At 36.3% G+C, this 20,672-nt stretch overlaps 1 protein-coding gene across 1 annotated transcript in view; it reads right to left on the reverse strand.

Moving 5' to 3' along the window:
* LOC138702278 (transient receptor potential channel pyrexia-like) overlaps positions 1-20,672 on the reverse strand; it is a 48,957-nt gene that overhangs the window by 14,119 nt on the left and 14,166 nt on the right. Inside the window, exon 4 of the mRNA XM_069829859.1 lies at positions 11,394-11,928. Within this exon, the coding sequence (XP_069685960.1) occupies positions 11,394-11,928 (535 nt within the window). The remainder of the gene's footprint in view (positions 1-11,393; positions 11,929-20,672) is intronic.

Genomic DNA, 20,672 nt, shown 5'->3' on the forward strand with positions numbered 1-20,672 from the left:
GGAGAAAGTTACACAACACAGAACTGCATCTGACTTAATTAGGAATATTAAATCCAGACGTTTTGAGATGGACAGGGCATGTAGCACGTATGGGCGAATCCAGAAATGCATATAGAGTGTTAGTTGGGAGACCAGAGGAAAAAAGACCTTTGGGGAGGCCGAGACGTAGATGGGAGGATAATATTAAAATGGATTTGAGGGAGGTGGGATATGATGATAGAGACTGGATTAATCTTGCACAGAATAGGGACCGATGCATTGCGGCAATGAACCTGCGGGTTCCCTAAAAGCCATTTGTAAGTAAGTAAGTAATATAAGGTTTATTTTATGAACAGGACATTGTCAACGATTAATAAAAAAAACCCGTAGTACCACTTTTAAAGGGTTTAAAACTATGTGGCACCATTTATGATTCATTAAAATGTTGGTTACACTTTCTGCTCTATCCTTCAATTAATTTAATTTTTTAATGTGTATAAAATTCAACGAATATAACATCGACTTAAACATTTGAGTGCAATTTTTTAAAACACATCCTTTCGGTTGCAATAAAAATCTATAGTCACTCTTCCAAATTTACATATAATTTTCCACAGTAATGCGATGATAAATAGGAAAATTTCACTTATTTTTCCTCCCTATATGAGAAAATTATTTAGCATTAATTCTTACATTGAGCGATGTGTGTTCTGAAGCAACCGTTCACTACAGTGAAAGAGGAGACAACTGGATTGGAGGAAAGCCCGTCTATCAGTCGCTTTGTCGAACATAAATCGCTCAGGACATATCAGGGATTGCACTCCAATCTCATTAGTAAGGATTTCTCAGTATAATAATTCAGTTGTACCTGTATCTCGTTGATGACGTTGTTCGTCGGTTACTCGTTAATAAAAGCCATATTGTCTGAGAATTCTTCTTACATGTTTCGACGGAATAATGATTGGTACCTTATAAAGTGGACAAAGACTAATTCTTTGAGACTCGTGATCAAAAAAGCGGAAAAAAAGTCACTTTCTTTATCTACAGTCATCTCACTAGAGGTTTTGATTTAGGCTAGAGAAAAACAAAACTCGAGTGGGATTCAATTGACTATTACACGATTAGAAAAAAGTAGGTATAGAAAGATTAGAAAAAATAAAGTACTTTAATGCAATAAAATATTTATTGACTTACTTGAACACTAAACTGTCTTGAAAATGTATTATTGTCAGTGGCGTAACGTCAATGTAAGCTAAAAAGCTCAGCTTCCCCAGTTAATAACTCCATAATAAACTGCAGTTTATGAACAAAATTATTTATTAATTTTAATACAATTTATATATATGCCTTAAATGCTGTGATGCGGCAGCTCAAGATGATTTGTGATGCAGCAGTAAACATGAGGCCTGCACACAATAGCTTCCAATCCCCTCCACAGACTCGTTTCTTTCACACATTCTTCTGTGTAACGCACCCCGCAGATTTTCAAAACTACCCTGGTCGCAAGGCTCGCTTTAGCATTGGAAAGAATTATCTCCCGAGTTATCCCTTTCGTCAGTTGTGTTCAGTTGAAGTGTTAGTGTGCACTGTAGCTGATATAATAAGTAATAAGTGAAATAACAGTTCCTGACACTAATTTATGTAGTAAAAAATAATCTTCTGATAAAGATTTTAACGTTGATTTTTTTACTTGGTTATTTAACGACGCTGTATCAACTACGAGGTTATTTATCATCGATGAGATTGGTGATAGCAAGATGGTATTTGGCGAGATAAGGCCGAAGATTCGCCATAGATTACCTGACATTTGCCTTACGTTTGGGGAAAACCTCGGAAGAAACCCAACCAGGTAATCAGCCCAACCGGGAATGGAACCCGCGCCCGAACACAACTCCGGATCGTCATGCAAGCGCCTTAGCCGACAGAGCTACGCCGGTGGCTTTTAACGTTGATTGATGTAATTTTACTAACACTGTATCTATTGACCGTTAATATTGTGGTTTTTCTAAATATGACAGGGAGTGAGCTAATGTTAAATTATACGTACTGTATGTGTCTATTTCTTAGAGATATGTGTAAATCATGAAATCATATCTTACCACCACTATTGGTGTTACTTGTGAGGTTCCAACCAATCTTCGGACTGCTGACTTGACATCGACTACTATTTATTTTAAGACTGTATTTTTGCAATACGTTTCCTCATACATGAAAGACAACGTGAGTTAGCTTCCCCTACTCAAAATTTCATGCTACGCCACTGATTGTAGCGTCTCATCATTACAAATATTCCGATAGATGGCAGTAGTGTGTTATGTTCAGCTTTCTTTATCCCAGTAGTTCGATTTATTCTGCCATATTCTTTCCATCATTATCTCATTGATAATACCAGTAATCTCACTATTTGACAAGGGACGTGAAGTGAATCTTTTTTTTTTTCATTTATAGCTTCTTTATTTAATCGGTACGTGGAGACCGCAATTTAAATTTCGAATCCCTTACGAGTTAATGCACTACCGTTGTTGTTTAGTCAATTGTCAGAAGACAGGTTTGAAGCTCATAAATGACACCAAAAAGGCATCACTTATGAGACAACTAAGTCGGGAGATAAGGGGATAAGGTCATGGCAACTATTTTTTTTTCAAAGGTAAGGATTGGTATCACAAAATGTCACATGTCGCAGGGAAGCCGTGCAGTCATAGTGTATGTCCACAACACAAGATGGCTCTGTGCTTGTCTGTAATACAGAGCCTTGGATATCCAGAGTACCGCAACCTTTGCGCTGGAAATGCCGGCAAATTAGCCATTGTTACTCCAGCGCGCGCTATTTGACGTAACTTATCCAGTTGTAAGGGAATGCATGTGGCTTATTTAACCTACAGTAAATGACAATAAGATATTTTTAATTTTAAGGGCCACGGACACTGGTCTAAATTGAGTTTTATTTTAAATGTTCCTAACCCAAGAGGTTGAAATGGAATAACAATGGCGGCCGATTTCGCTACTCTGGGTATCCACGGACTCTTCTGTAATAGAACAAAGAGTAATGTTGAATCATTTGTCAGTGTAGTACCACAGTTTAGTATATACAGTTGCGAAGCTCAATATTTACTAAATATGCAAACATAGACAGTTGAAATATGCATCCATAGATAGTTGCTCACCACCAGGATCGCTACTATCGCCTCATCACAGACTCTTTCCCTAGCAGACGATAAAGTGTATTGTACTTTTAATATCGTGTTCTTTTGAAAAATTAACACCTTCCTTCCACTATTGAAATACGAAATACATAAGGTTTATATATTATTTTCATAAAGTATATATTATATTTTATAAACTCACCTTCCTGGATCTTTCGGAAGAAGGAAAACTCTGACCTGATTTTCTTAGAATTTATAGTGCTACAAACGTCTCTTTGTCCCATATTATTATTCAAATTATTGTATTTTAGCCATTTACAGTTATTACAACCGATAACGAACATTTCACAGCTTACACAATTTTTCACAACAATGCGAAATACGGCACAGTCAATGCCTTTTCGATCTAGACCAGGCCGTAATATATGTTCGGGTTTTCTATTTCAATGTATGGAGCTCAGTGAATTATTATATTATAACTTTATTGCGTACCATAACTAAGTTTTATTTAGTGTAATGTGACCATAAGTTCCCTTTACTTCTTGTTGCATAATAGATTATGTTGCAGAAATAATTACACAACTGTGTTATTTTAATGTGAAGAGAATTTTACATGTTAACATAATCTTTTCGCATCAACATTTTAAGTTTAGAATGGAAGATATTTTGAGGTTTAATAAAAAAGAATTTATATTGTGATTTAATATAGCACATCTACCTTCCTTAATAAAGACAGAAAATTTATCATGCCACTCCTATGAAATTAGTGTACGTACGATTGTTACTTCGTCGCTTAGGTAGTATATAAATACAATAATTCAATACTCAATTGTACTATTAACAGTCGCATACCAATGCCCATTATTACACCAACTAATACCAATGGTGGGGTCAGTGACTGACCCCACGTATTTTATATTGTTTCTGCAATGAAATTATATAATCCCTATATTTTTGTAATCTTTATGGCTTAAGGAACTTTATATCAACTTTATTGAATGTATTTTACTTTACAAAAAAAAATTTTTTGAACAGATACAAAAAAATAAAATAAACATTCTGAGAGAAACAGGTATTCGGATACAATATTAATTGCTGTATTCAAGATTTATGCAAACAAAAACAATCATTCAGAATCACACTGCGAACAGGTTCTAAAAATTTTTATTTTATTGGGTTATTTTACGACGCTTTATCAACATGTTAGGTTATTTAGCATCTGGATGAGATGAAGGTGATAAAACCGGTGAAATTTGTCCGGTGTCCATAACCGAAAGTTATCCAGCATTTGCTCATTTTTAGTTGAGGGAAAACCCCCAAACAAACCTCAACTCGGTAACTTGCCCCGACCGGGAATCGAACCCGGGCTACCTGGTTTTGCGGCCAGACGTGCTAACCGTTATTCCACTGGCGTGGACAGGTTCTAATAGGAATGGACTCTTCTTTCGTCATATGAGCAGAACATATGTACTTATTACATGAAGTACAGGTCTTCATGTATTTGCGGTCCTTACTTCTTGGGCATAAATAAGAACCGCCTTTGTTTGGAATATTTGTCACTGCATTACGAGTTACTTTTCTTTGTGGCTCTGAGCGTACAGTTCCTCTGCTCACTGCACCTTGGTCTTGATTGAAATTATAACCAAATATACATAAAGCATCTATATACTTTGTGTATAGGCCAACCGAATTTTCAGCACGCTTCTTTATATTTATGATGCAAAGTTGTCATCTAAATTCTTCCCATTGATCATTAGTTTCACGAAACAATATTTATGCATTATATGCTGCAATGTCAATGAGGTTGAATAGAACCGCCATTGGCCGTCGCCGTGTTCCTCGGCAACAAGAGTATGTACTTATGCACTTGTCAAGAACATCCATTCCTGCTTTAGTAGAATTGTAGAATAGGATTATATCTGGCTTATCGTCAGTCATCTTCATGTCACAATGTTGCATGCAAAGGACTGTCACAACTTTTCCTTTCTTTGGGACATTGCTGACCAAGGTGGTATCTTCAGTGAAGGCGAATCTAACTGTTCCAGGTTGGGCACTTTGCAAAGAAACGGGGCGAAGCTCTGTCGGTAAATCTCTCCTGTCACTTCGCATGGTGCCAACTGTAGTTACTTTTTCCTTCAACAATTCCGTTGCAAGCACATGGTTATGAATTTCCTGTCCATTGTAATGTTTCGTCCTGATTGTTCCAAGTTAGACATACGAACCAACCTTTACACTACTTCAGGACCACTGTTATGATGTCTTTGCACAGATTCAAACTATCCTGCATAAGGGTCTGCTGCGAGGCAGTAGTTTGTGTTGGAATCACACAACAGGTTTACTTCTATCTCATATTTACCTGGTTTGGTTGGATATATAATCTAAATGGACAGGGCCCATGAAATATTATTAGTTCTTCGTCAACAGTGACAGACTCGTTAGGGTTGTAAAACATAGGAAACTTTCTCACCACCATATTCCAAATATCTCTGATAGGAGCAAATTTATTTCTCTTCTTCCGATCTTCACGTGTAACTGAATTATCAAAATGCAGACATTTCAGTAACAATCTGAATCTATGTTCTGAAAGTGTAGCGCTATACAGTGGAAAATTTTCATCACTATATAGCTCAAGAACACTGCCTTTACTTTGTCGATTCATCCCACAGTTTAGAAGAAGTCTAGTAACACCTAAAATTTGCTCTTGAACAAAATCTTTCGAATTTCGAATAAATGCATCAGCATATGATTATTTCCAATCTCTGGTTCGTGTGGATCAAAATAATATATAGAGCATCATGATCGAAATACATACAGAATGCTTCTCTTCGAGTGTCAGGCTTCACTTCCGGCTTAGGTGCTCCCTGAGTTCTGATAATATTAGCGGAGTGACGCCTTCTCTGATTTGTACTGGGTTCATTTTTCCATATATTACCAGATTTAGCTGTCATATTTCCAGGGGGTTGGTCGATTTTTGCTTCCGGACGTAGATGCCTTCATACGAGCTGAAATTCTAAAACAGTAAGTATTTACATGCATCACGTACGTAACCAGAAACCTGTTACTTTCTGACCAGTAGTTTATTTACAAAAAGAAAAATAGTGTTATTATACAAAGGAGTGAAGCAAACATTAGGCGTACTTTCTTCTTCCTCCGACTCACTTCTTTCTCTTGAAATATCTTGACCTTTATGCACCTGAATAACAACTTCAACTTCGCTACAAGAACTATAAAAAAATCGCCTCATCAATGTCTGCCTCTGTCATACAATTTTTCTTAGCTATATGTACTGTCAAAGAAATAAATACAACATCCTGGCTGCAATTATTACTGAAACATAAGTGGAAATAAGAAATCCAATGCGCATGTACCAACAACAATCGCTATAACTCGACAATGGACTGCCGAAAAAAGTTAATTTTCTGGTACAGTGTGTACAACATAACAACAAAAAATGTCAGAAAAGCATAGGATAAATTTCCCAGTAATAAAAGAGAAATCATTAAAGATATTATCTGGGGTCAGTAACTGACCCCCCCCATTGGTATGCGACTGTTAAAATACAGACAAATTGAATGTGCGGAGTATCATACATGACATTATGCTTAATTATAATGTAGCCTATAATTGCGAATTTAGGAATATAAGATATAGTAAACATAACCTATAATATTTCCATATGAATGGCAGGGCATTGGAGACCACTAAAATTAGACAGAAAGGGGCAACTGGTACAGTAAACATAACCTATAATTTCAACATATCTAAATATCCGTGCGGTGCAACTGAAAATTATTGAATCGTACATAAATGAATGTACAAGAATTTCGCAATATTTAATCGAAATAAAGTAAAGTATTACACATACGAACAACGTAATTTTCACACCAAAAATAATATTTCATCTTAACTCGCAAGTGATTTATGTCTGAAGTGTCTCATAATCATTGTTTTAAATTTTATTAATGCAATTACACTACATTTTAGAGAAATATATGTTACTCTTTATGCATTCCAACTAATTTATATGGTTGAAACGCCGCCCTTCGTGATCGGGTTAAGCGAGTTACATGGTCTGCCTTACGGTCTGTATTAGATCACGATGGCAGTGACAGCGCTCCAAGCGGCTAGTAACTATCGCGAGAAATGCAAAAAATCTTCCCAAGCTTCGCAACTGTATATACTAAACTGTGGTAGTACCGTACAGGATGGATGTAATCCATATTGCACAACGCTCCTATATCAAAACAGCTGTTCTCCGTGGGATGAATACCAGAGAATGCCACAGAACGTTGGTAGAAGCTGTCGGAAATAATGCCCTTCCATACCGGACAATCGCGAGGTGGGTAGCTAGTTTGAGAGCCTTTAGAACCGGTATGTGTGCTGTAATGATTCTGGCACAGGAACCCTGTATTGTTTTGGAAACGACCGTAATAAACATAACGAACAAAATACTGGCGTGTTTTTAAATGTCCGTACATTTCGTCTAGTCCTTATCCTTTCATCTCACATTTTCCACCGACGCTCGAACTCTTACAACAAAAAAAATAGTTGCCGTGTCTTATGCCCCAACTTTCGCATCTTTACATATAATCATCCTTAATTTTATTTTACTAGCCTTATTTTACTCGTTTTTCCCTTTTAAGTACTCTTATGGTGTGCGTATGAGCTTTGACATTGTTCTTTGACATTGAGTTGGAATACTTTCATTTGCGTAACATTTTTATTTTAAATTCTTTATTACGAATAAATAGAGTAAAGGGAGGATATACCTAGAGATGATAACATGTCATATGAATAGATAGTGGATGCGGGATGACTTAAGGAAAAGTGAAGTTGTTTCGTATCGGAGTATATGGCACGTGCCGCGCCGTCCGTCTTTTGTGTACCTGGCGAGTACAGCAGCGTACAAAACGAAGGAACCCCGGTCCACATTGCAACGCAATGTGCGCAGTTGTGTTATCCTGCTCAAGTATTTAGTACGAGTTGAATAGTTAGTGCTGATCCATTCGTAATGTTGAAGTCAAAACGTTAAATTCACTTAGAGATATGAAATGCAATTAAGAAGTATGAGAGTGAATTTTATGTATTAACGAAGACAATATCGTGTGTAATGTATGTAAAATTGAAATAAAAACCAGAAAAACTCAGGCTATAGAGAAACATTGCAACAGTACATCGCACAGGAAATGCGTTGAAATGAAATCTGAGGAACCATCATCATCATCATTATCATTGAATTGTGCGGGTCTAAACGACACGTGCAACATGATGCTTAGTGCAAATATTCCTCTAAAGAAATTGAGTGATCCCCATTTTAGAGTTTTTCTTCAGAAATTCTCTCGATACAAAAACTGTTTAAGCGATAGGCGAAGACGGTTAAGCTTCGACAACTTACGAGAATATATCGTCATTTACTGCAACGCTGGTAATTGCATCAATGATGACGAGGACTGAACTTGCAAAGTATGTGCTACAGAACTATAGTACGTTATTTTCCTTTTCCTTCTGACTGTACGGAGATACAGTAGCATGTTGACGTCGTCTGTTTACGTTTAAAACCTGTTGAGCCAGTGGTCTGAATGAAAAGAAATGTAACAGGGGAACTAGGCCTAAAATGACATACCTTAAGGAAATCTTGAAAAAAAAATGTATTGTTACCAAAATTGTTTTGGTCAATTATATATAACTGATACTGCAACATTAACACATATATTAAGATCAACAGAAAGTGAAAAATACTGACAATCTTTAACTGAAAGGTATATTTGAAAATAGATGAACTATGTCATTTTGCCCAAGTTACTAGGGTAAAATGACACACTTAAGTTAATTTTTACATAGTTAAAAAAGAAATATTTGTTCTCTTAGATACACTTGCACATTCATTGTGTGCCCATGAGAAACATTTCTTGCACTGTAGCCATGTTTCTTCTGGTTTATATTGGCTTTAAAATTCATTGCAGTACAGACAAGGTGCATCGTTCTCAACATCACCATCGAAGTCACTCTCTTCATCTTGGTCCCCATTGCTTAGATCAAACTGAAGCTGTGTTTTTCCTCTACTTGCTGAACACCTTTCTTCTACAGCTCTTCTTTCAGCTTCCTTTAATTTTAATTGGTCATTAAAAGAGATGCTGGATTTGGGACACTTCATGTGTTCCCTTTCTTCTCGCCACAGACCTAGTGCCAGAGGGAATCGGGGAGATCTCTTGCTGTGTCACATGAGGTGAAGGCCTAGTTTGTGACGTTTCCGCTGCTGGAGCAGTTGTTGGTAATGGCTCTATCATATGTTCTTTTGCATTCCTTATTGTTGAACTGCTCTTCTGTGTTGCACCCTTTGGCCCGTCTGTAGGGTCTGCATTCGTTAGAGGTCTGTGGGCGCTGCAGGACTAAATAAGTGATCAGGAAATATGTCCGGATAGAGTGGACAAATTCTTGTTGAAGAAAATCCACCCAATGCAGTGGTGATGGTTGCAGCTTTTCCATAGACTTCAGAAAATAAGTCCGCAATTTGAAACTGTGTAGTCGCCCATCCAGGATGGTTCCTCAGCCACTTTGTAACGGCCTGATCATATGTTTTCAAAGGCCCGAAGAAAGAGACATCAAGTGGCTGGAGTCGGTCGGGAAGGCTAACATGACGTGTAATCACTGTTGCCAACTTCTGTGCACTATAGAGCTGTAAATCCAAACTCATCTTACAATGTTTTCCAAAAAAGCGCTTTTTGGTGAAGTAGGTGCAAGTAAACTTCAGACTCGCCAAGCCTAGCTCATTCATAAGAGGATAAATCAGAGTAACAAAATTCAGTGCATATAAATATTGAAAATATGTTAGTTTAGAAACTTTAGTGTTTTATATATTTTAAAGATGGCTGCAAAAGGGTATCTGTCGGATACAGGGAGCAGAGACATTAATCCTTCCCATTGAAGGCTTTAAGGAGCCAACCTGGACAAATACCCAATGTCCCATCCCTACCTTCCCGTGGTGCAGCTGTTAGTAAGCGTAAATTTACAAGCTGAACTATAGGGAGGGGCTACTCATCAATTAGCACTGGTCAGCTTGATGAGTTAATGACTGAATTTGGTATAATTTTCCTCTAACCAATAACTAACTCCCTCTTTACCCTTTCCTATCCAGTCCTCTGACTGAACTCTTACTTTCTTCGACCCTGACGGTATTAGAGCATTCGAGGCCTAGGGGTTCATTTCCCTTTCCTTCCTCCTCTTTCTACTTTTCTGTTCCTAGTGCTGACCTGCTATGGCACTAAAATCGTCCTCCAGTGGCTTAAGGAGGGAAAGCTGGTGATCAACAAGATCTCCCAGCTAGGTCCAATGGACCCGTCGACCAACAGCAGGTGTGGTCCTCCAGACATTCTGGTGGTTGTGTGTGAATGAAGTAGCCACCAAAACGTTAAAATATGGTGTTCACTTAAATCAGCTACAACTTGCCATTTATCACTGATAATATCTTTGAAAAATATTGGAGTGCAAGAGGTCAAATGACTTCATTGTCAAATGCCTGGCATTAGAAAACAACAACATATTTTAAAGAAATCCCCATCTCACCTATTTTTAAATAAGTTAGCTTTACGAAAAATTCAGTCGAGCAATGAGAGAGATGCCGCTATATATTACATAATTTCACAGACGTAATCACTAATCAGCCATTGTAAACAAATTGGACACCAATTTTGCAAATCGCTATCGCCCATAATATATGACTTCTCATTTCCAGTCAGAAACATGCACTTGGGTAAAATGACATAGTATGTCATTTTAGCCAAGTAGGTGGTATGTCATTTTACCCGGAATGAAGAAGAATAAGAAATAGTGTTAGTACGACCTAACCTCTTTATGACTTTGGATATTGTATTGCTTTTTATAGAGGGAAATATTCATGTTTTCAGTCATGAACATTATTTCACTAATATCTGAAGCTTAAAAGGACAAAAAATACATAACATACCTCAACAATATTATATCGTCTTGCACTTTTTTCCTGTAGTTGCACCTGCTTCACCAAAAAGCGCCTTCGCTTGCTAAAACTTGGATGTAACCACTGTTTCCAGCTTCTGTGCACTATAGAGCTGTAAATTCAAACTCAGCTTACAGTGTTTTCACAAAACACACAGTATGTCATTTTACCCAAGTATGTCATTTTAGGCCTAACTCCTCCACATAGTTGATGTGCATTTACATTCAACGATAAGTCATCCCGCATCCACTGTCTACATATGAACATAGCACAAAAACAAATGAATGTACGTTGCTTACCAGTTTACTTTCTGGGATATTGAGGATCTCTTCTAGAATGTCGGGGTTGCCAGCCTCGGCTGCCAGATGAAGGGCTGTAGCCCCCTCATGATTCCTCTCGCACACATCTGCTCCCGCCTCCAGACAAATGCCAACTCCTGCCCTCCACTGACTTTTTAGGGCCGCATGCAGGGTTGTGTTTCCGTCTTTATCCCTCATGTCGACAGAAGTAAATCCGTATACGTTCGTCGTCTCGTTGTTATTCGACTGGCAACATTCTTCGTTCGATGTCTGGCACGGGCTGTCAAGCTTTGTTGCATAAATTTGAAGCAGAACTCTGAGCGGGGCGTCAAGACGGAGAGACACTGCAAGGTGCATGGGTGTGAGGCCGTTCTTGTCTAGGCTCAGGTTACAGCCCGAGGCCGTGGCTATAATCGGGATAACGTCAAGAGATTGTAGCATTACAGCTGTATGCATTGCAGTCGTTCGGCATTTGGAATTCTTCGGCAACAACTCCGCTCCAGCGTCCAACAAAATCTGGCAAGCCTCGAAAAATCTGAAATTTAACGAGAAGAAATTACACATCTTGATTACACAACTTTTAGTATTTTATCACTTCAGGGATACGATTTATGGTGATCACCAGGCTTCGCATTGTGTCCCTGTATCCTGAATATTTACTGTATCAATGCTAAATAAGTCGTCCGTCGTGGAATAACAGTTAGCATGTCTGACCGTGAACCGAGCGGGCCCGGTTCAAATCTTGGTTGGGAGAAGTTGTGGTTGAGGTTTATCGGGGGTTTCGGAGTTTGGAAATGATTATTTTTGTAAGGAATGGTAACATATTCTTAGAATGTATATATTTCTTCGTCATTGTAATAGTACAGGGACATCATTTTATTTTTACTAACATTTTTAATATTAACCTGGCTATACCTTTAGACAACCGGAAACACCGTTCGCTACCCCCTTCCTCGGCTGCAGTTCGATGATACTGGCGTAAAACACAAACAAATCACTTTAATAGGTATAGGAGGGAAGAAGAGTACTTCATCCATTTACGTAAACTAGGAAATATCGCGATTTTGAGTTCGATAATTTTCATTGGGTTTTTGTTTAATCAGAATACAGTACTGTATTAACAATAAGTGTTTTTACTCACGAACTGAGTTATCCATGTAAACGTATTCATTATGCAGTGTATATTAAGGCCTATACTGTCTACAGCACATTAGCTTACAATTTAGAGAATGAAGTTAAATTGAAAAATAATCATAATATGGATATTTAAACACATATTTGAAAATGGTGGCCGTTCATTTCGATACAGGATTCAGTTCTTTTGTGTATATTATCGCACTGTAAACTATTGCATCTAATTCCAATTGTCAGTTTCGTCCTTTGTATTAGTAACTCATGTTGAAATAATTGTGTACCTACTCTATAAAAGAGTAGTCTACCTTACGTACTGTAAATTCATTCTTCACTTCTGCCCGACCCGAAAATATAAAATTACTCAGACATGCTATCTACTGTCCGTCCAAGTGGTTATGCCGCAGGATTGTAGAAAGGGAGGAAATCACGTGACAGTTGATTACTTAACGAGGCCCTTGTATTTAAGTTAAATTAAACAGCTGTATAATATTACGTAAACTTCCAATTCCTAAGAGAAATTAATGTTTTCAGAAAAGAGCTAAGACAGCCCAGCTATTACAAAGGGGCGAACAGAAGTAGGTGGGGGAAATCGGGATGCGACGTAGGCAAACGGACAGTACCTGTGCGAAAATATGATTCAATATTGAAAGCTCTTTCGTCACTGGAAAACGCGAACATATTTCTGGAACGTACTATACTCAGTAACTCAGAACTGCTTACTATCTGCGGTTTTGGTTCTGTGTGGAGTTGGAACTTCCTTAGTAGAAGGGGTGGGAGTGAAGTACATTCAAAAACTCAGGTACAATAAAAATTGATGTAAAAGTAAAATGATGTCCCTGTACTTATTTCAATAAATAGGTGTAAGTTATTGTTTGTATGTATGTATAAAACTTCTGTTGTATATTTATTGTCAGATTATTCATTTTGAAATTCAATTGTAATCAATGGCGTGGCAAACAAAACGATTCGATTGTGCAGACCATTAAAATTAAATTGCAGTGTTGTCCTGATAGGCGTATGCTTCATTATATTTTACTTTCACCGTAGGCCTACTGTACCGCCACTTCCTCGATAAATTCAGCGTGACAAAAATACAACTTGTCCGAACCAGGATTTGCACCCAGTCCCTCTACTTTCACGGTCAGGCATGCTGTTACTCCACAATGGTCGACTTATTTAGTATTGATACAGTAAATGTCCTGGATACAGAGACACAAATCTTTCATTTCTTCTATGTTGACTGCAAATCGCCATTTGTACAGTTTTATAAATGGATAAATAAATTATTCGGTCTTAGGGATGGCTACCAAGAAATCTTAACTATGTGGTATTGTTTTTTTTTATATACAAAGAAATTAATTATGTGTCTGTAACCAAACGGTAGCTATCCCTTCCCTATTCTTTCTCTCTCTCTGTCTCTCTCTCTCTCCCTCCCTCCCTCTCTCCACCCTTTCTTCTTTCGTTCATTCTTTCTTACATCTTCATTTTTTCTTCTATGAATAGCCGTTTCATGTGAATTACCAAGTGTGTGCGCGTGTTTGTATGTGTGAATGTGTAGGCCTATGTATGTGAGTGTGTATGGATGATATTAGGATTTAGCGAGAAGTTTTTAGCATTCACAGTGGTAAAATAATCTTATTTTATATTGACACAGTAACAATTTAGCGACTTCTGCGCTTTTAAATAGCGGGTTTTTAAGAATCGAGCTGGCAACACTGCAAGACAGTAAATTAATAGCTATTTGCTATTGTGGTAGCAGTAGAAGTGCACAACGTCAACAGCGGCCAATAACAAGACACTCGCGTTTGAATGTGCCCGAGCTGTGATATGATTGGGGGCTGCCGGAAGTAACAGCGACGCGGATTTAACTGAAGACGTGAGATTTTAATTATATCGGAATACGGAATGTGAATAATAACAATCTATATAATCCTAATAACAATGTTTAGTTAGCTAAGTAAAAAGGAATTGAGCCACCGGCGCAGCTCAGGCAGCAGCGCATTTGCGTGCTGAATATCAATTGCGCTGAGGCGTGGGTTCGATTCTCGCTTGGACTGATTACCTGGTTGCGTTTTTTTCGAGGTTTTCCCCAGCCGTAAGGCTAATGTCAGGTAATCTATAGTGAATCCTCGGCATTATCCCGCCAAATACCATCTCTCTGTCTTCAGTTCCATCTACGCTAAATGACCCAGCAGTTGCTTTTTATTTTATTTATTTTATTGGGTTATTTTACGACGCTGTATCAACATCTAGGTTATTTAGCGTCTGAATGAAACGAAGGTGATAATGCCGGTGAAATGAGTGCGGGGTCCAGCACCGAAAGTTACCTAGCATTTGCTCATATTGGGTTGAGGGAAAACCCCGAAAAAAAACTCAACCAGGTAACTTGCCCCGACCGGGATTCGAACCCGGGCCACCTGGTTTCTCGGACAGACGCGCTGACCGTTACTCCACAGGTGTGGACCTCCCAGCAGTTGATACAGGGTCGTTAAATAACCAAGTAAAAAAAGAAGGAATTGTTTTAAAAATTTATGAAGCTACGGTTGTGTCTGCTTTACTGTATGGATCCGAGAATCTCTTTTATAATGCAGATGAAATGGCGAGCGGCTACAGATACGTATGTGGTTGCTATAAGATCCAGTAGGCCTATAACATGTACATGTAACCAAATCCTTTGCGGTAGTGATGACATTTTAAATATTGGCATGAAGTTGGCAGTGACATTTCAAGAAGTCATACGAGTACATCTATTGTTTTGTTTGAAGTTTTAAAGGTCAAGCGTAAATGTATACTCGTATTTAAATGCGCCAGAATTTTTTTTTACTGAAACTTGAAAGTGTTCTTTGCGGGATAACGTGTCGGCTCTGTATTCGGGATGCTGTGATTGAAATATTTTCACGTGAATAAGTCTATCTGTGAGGTAAAACATAGATTTCTCTCTAATGCCGGAATGATAACGGGAAAGTGTAAGAGTTGTTCAGAGCTTAATAGCTCAGCAACTGTACAAGCTACAAGTTTGAAAACTGTATGTAAAAGGCTCAGAAAATAAATAGCTTTAAGACTAAGTTGTTTTATTGTAAATATAATACATTAACATGCTTTACTGTATAATAGATTTCGACTATAGATGTGTGATAATTTATTAGCATAGATAAGAAGTTTGAACGGAAACAGTAGATTTCAGTTGAGTACACCGAGGAATATAGATGTCACCCGCGCCTTGCCCTGCTCTCGCCCGCTACAGACGATACGCAGTTCACATAAACAACGCATAGTATTATTCTGTGGAGCTGGGTACAGTCGTGAATAGTTTTAAGAATATTGATAATTTATATTAATAGTTAGGTTTTGAACAAAGCGAGCTATTCTGTTATTATTGTATTATTTACGTAATGTTAATATTATGCATGATTCCAAAAAAGTAAACTCATCTGTTATTAAATAATATGCAAACAGGAGTGTGTAACACGTTTATTTTTTTCCCGAATTATTCTTCGTTAAATGTTGGTTGAAAGACAAGTTTATTTACCAGCTGTCAATATGTTCATAGAATACTTGTTTTGTTTGTTTTGCTGGTCTGTTGACGCTTCGTGCTAATGTACTACTATGCATTCGGTTGCGTTACACTCCAAGTTCATTCAACATCAGAATTACAATACGAACTTCCTAGCTGTCATTACAATAGAAATGAAAAGTTTTCTTGAAAACAAGTATGGGTTCAATATTATGTGTCACATACGAGATACACTATTAGATTCACAAAGTTGTTGTTCATCTGGTAATAATAAATACTGTATCTTAAGATTTACTTCAGTAACGTCTTGTGACGTAGAACGAATATTTTCAGAGTACAATTTTTCCTGAATATAAAAGGAATGTTTCTTTTGATGAAGTGAACATGTTCATTGTTATTTGTTATAATGAGGCTAGAAACATAATTATATACTTTATATGTTATTTTTATATATATGGCTAAATTGTTTTAGATTGGAAGTTAATGAAGTTTATAATTACAAATTATTGTTTTTTTATATAAATTATTCATTTATTTTTTTCTTGTTCTAAGACCGTGGACGATTGGAGCATAAGTTTGGTTGCCACCCGGCTGTGCATGTTTGTCGTCCTGGTTCATTGACATTGAGAGCTGCGCTACTACTTTTCATTCGGTAGAGATATGGTCCAAACTCACACAACTTAACAGTTTCGATACCAACTTCCTAGCTCTGTTTATTAGAATGAGCGGTTTTTATCTGTCGTCTCTCTTGGGGTAATAGATAGTGTAAATCTACTATAAAATACACCAGCTCACGTTTTGCTCTGTAATAGTCTGTCTTATCAACTTTTAATGCTATCCATCTGATTTTTTTATGCAGATTAAGGAAGCTCTGTTCAACATAACCTATAAATTGTAATATTCAAGTGAACATATAAAATTTTCATAAAATATATTAAAAACACAGGTATGTGCCAATGTTTTGCATAAACTAGTAGAAAGATTTGAACATTTTTATCACAAAGCTTAGAGACATAATTAAATTATGATAATTAGAATCATTTTCATAGATTAATCTGGGATTGAAATACGATTTTTAATGTGAAAAATTACACTAATAACATTAATTTTCCAATTATATGTAAAAGATCAAATCTCATTTCCATATTGACTTAAGAAAACGGTTGTAGTTGTCAGAATTAAGTAATATCTGTAGACTTTGTGAAAAATAATAAATATTGAAATTCTTCTACTTTTTTGAGCAAAATTGTCACTTATGCCTCAATGTTTCTAATTATTGTTTTCATGATCTTGATCTGTCTTGAATATTTCAAAGCGGATAGTTTTAAGAGTCAATGAGATAGAAAGAAAAATATGGGATACTGTATTTTATGGTACATTTACATTTTCTGGTTACCTTAAATGGTAGGATATGAATTTAGTTACATCGCTTTTGAAAAACCTAGATTTTATAGGCTTCCAGAATATGTTCTTTGATTCTTTGCAGCTCAAACAGTTGTGAAGTTAGTAACATGTTAATAAACTCCATAAGATAATCACTGCATAATTGTGATTGATATTTATTTAAGAGGTGTGACGTCATATGCTGTGACGCAACACCGTAAATATGTCTGATTCACAAGCTACAAGTACATGCGAATATATATCCAGTGTTCAAATTTGAATGAGAGTTTCTAGCCATTAGGTCATCATCACTAATTTAGGCCTTATCCTCAAGGCACAGATAAGCTATGCATGCCATATCTTCTGTTCTTAACATTGTTTTTTGTTTTATTAACAAATGAAAGTAAGCCTTGTACTAAAAGGAAGAAATAAATATCATCCATATTATTTTAGAATCAAAGTTCATTTATTTCTTTTTAATACAGAGTGATTTATATAGAACTGACACATTTCTTTCTTTAATTATTCCGCTGGAAATTCATTCAATGACCCAATTTTAGCACCAAATTAAGCAGAATGTTCTGGAGTTTCGATTCCTTGTCACTAGACGCGCAGATGTTTATGTTTTATTCCTATTGTTGGCAGCTTAAAGCCATATAGGGTTACGGTTGTTCATCAGCTACAGGAACCAGATAAGGATAAAAGATTGAATTATTGTCGTTGGTTTCAGACGTTCATTGTGCAAAGTCCTGCCATATTGTCCATCACATGGTTCACAGGTGAAGCATGGTTCCATTTATCCGGTTATGTGAACTCACAGAGCTCACGCCATTGGGCCATCGAAAATCCACATGTCATCCATGAAGCACCTATGCACCCGGTTAAAATCGGAGTTTGGTGCGCAATATCCGCACAGAGAATAGTGGGGCCAATTTTTTTTAACCAGTCTGTGAACACTGCAGAGTACCGACTGATTTTCATGGAGTTTGTTGAGCAACTGGACGATGTAGAGCTGAGTCAAGGATATTTTCAGCAAGATGGCGCTACATGCCATACATCAAATGAATCCATGGAACTAATTGCAAGTTTCTTTGACGACCGAATAATTTCCAGGAACCTGTGGCCACCGAGATCTCCGGATTTGACAACGCCGGACTTCTTTCTATGGGTTTACTTAAAAGACAGGGTTTACGCCACACGTCCCCAGACATTGGACGATCTGAAGCACAACATCACACAGGAGATTCAAGCTATTGACAGAGTCCTCCAACGAGTGGCCAGTAACATGGAACGACGTGTTGAGTTGTGCCTTATGCAGGATGGAGGACATTTTCAACATTTGCTATAGAGGCAAATAATCTCCGAAAATTCCTCGACATTTTAGGTATAATAAGTTGTCGCTAGCACAATTCGTTTTGAAACAATTAATGAAAGAAATATGTTAGTTCTATATAAATCACTCTGTATTTCTTAAGGGTGACATGAATGATGGAAGAGAGAATTACAAGTTTATTCATGAAATTTACTTCCGTATGTGAGTTTTAGTTGTAGAATAGTATCGTTATGATTGACCACAATTCTACCTACTGCCTCTACGAAACCTTCTTAGAATTATTAACAGATAAATTCAATATTTTATTTTTCACGTTACAAAATAATTAATATTTTCAGAAACAGACATAATTAAAAAATGAAGTACTAAATTGGGAACTTGTACATTCGAAAGTACCATTAATTATTAAATCAGTGAAATCGTCTGTCTTTGGTTAGACTCGGAAAAAAAAAAACCTTATGACGTCGTGAATGTAAAAAAAGTGCCGGAAGCTCTCACTGAAAGTTGAACGTAAGGCAGAAAGGTTAAAAAAAGGAGTGAAATGACGATTTTAATATTATTTAATCGGGTTATGCGGAGATTAAAGATTATACTAACTTTTCTCTTGAGTATACATTGTGTTCTTTTGGATTCCTTGTAACCATCTTATATTCAGCAGACGTATTTATGAAAAGGCTCTCTCATAACAGTTCTTGCATTAGCGATTTTTAACGCTGAATGACTTTTATCTACAAGCCTGCGATTGACATAAAATATAAGTCAATCGTTTTATTCCAATAACTGAGTTACATGTGGGATGTAGTCAACACAAACGTATAAATAAATTGAAAATCAAATAAAGAGCTTTCTCTTTACGTAATTTACTTTATCGTAATATGTAATAAATTTCAAAACCTACAAATACAAAACATTATATAACGATGTTCAATGGTAAATTGGAAACCGAAGTTCTTCTGTCGATTTCTGTAATTTTCTTTAATAATGTTATCGTAAAATAGGCCCCCGACGGATTACGTGAAATGAAGTTTCAACCATGAATAAATAACCATCCCATCATCTAGCGATTACCAGCTTTCTAATTAAATTCGAGGACAGATGTTTCTCGCAAAAATATAAAAATAGTATCTGTTGTATCTCAACTGTCCTGGAGACATTAGCAGCAGTTTTAAAACATGCAGAAACAACAAACTTGAGTTCATGTTTTTAGATTTAGTTTTGAGAAGGTATGCTACACGTTGCTTCAAATAGGGCTTAAAAACTCAGTTATCTTAACTTGTTTCTAGGTCTAATATAACAATTTCTAATAATTTAATCATTCCACTATGGAAACATTTACTGCCAAATTCCAACGAAATAAATAGATGGATGAGTGCGTCAGTAAGTAAGTGAGTGGATAAGTAAATAAGTAAAGAAATAAGTACCTTAAATAAATAAATAATTAAATAAATGGATGAGTGAATAAGCAAGTGGGTGAGTAAATAAATAATTAATAAAAAGAAGTAAATAAATGCGTAACAATAAATAAATAAATAATAAAAAATAAATAAATGGGTGAGTGGATAAGTAATTAAATAAGTAAATAAATGTCTAAACAAATATAAAAATAAGTAAATAAATAAATATGTCAGTAAATAAGTAAATAGATCAGTGAGTCATATAAGTAAGAAAGCTAGTAAGAAAATGAGTAAATAAATAAATAAATATATAAATAAATAAGCAAAAAATAAATAGCCTAAGTGACTAAATAAATAAGTAAATAAATATGTAATAGATAAATAAATGGATGAGTGATTGAGGTGAATGAGTGAGTAGATAAGTAAATATCTAAATAAATACATAAATATGTAAACAAATAAGTAAGTAAAATAAGTAATTAAATAAATAAATTAGTACTTAAATAAGAAAAGAAATAAGT

The sequence above is a fragment of the Periplaneta americana genome, chromosome 6, assembly GCF_040183065.1.
Source record: "Periplaneta americana isolate PAMFEO1 chromosome 6, P.americana_PAMFEO1_priV1, whole genome shotgun sequence".
NCBI classification, from domain to species: domain Eukaryota; kingdom Metazoa; phylum Arthropoda; class Insecta; order Blattodea; family Blattidae; genus Periplaneta; species Periplaneta americana.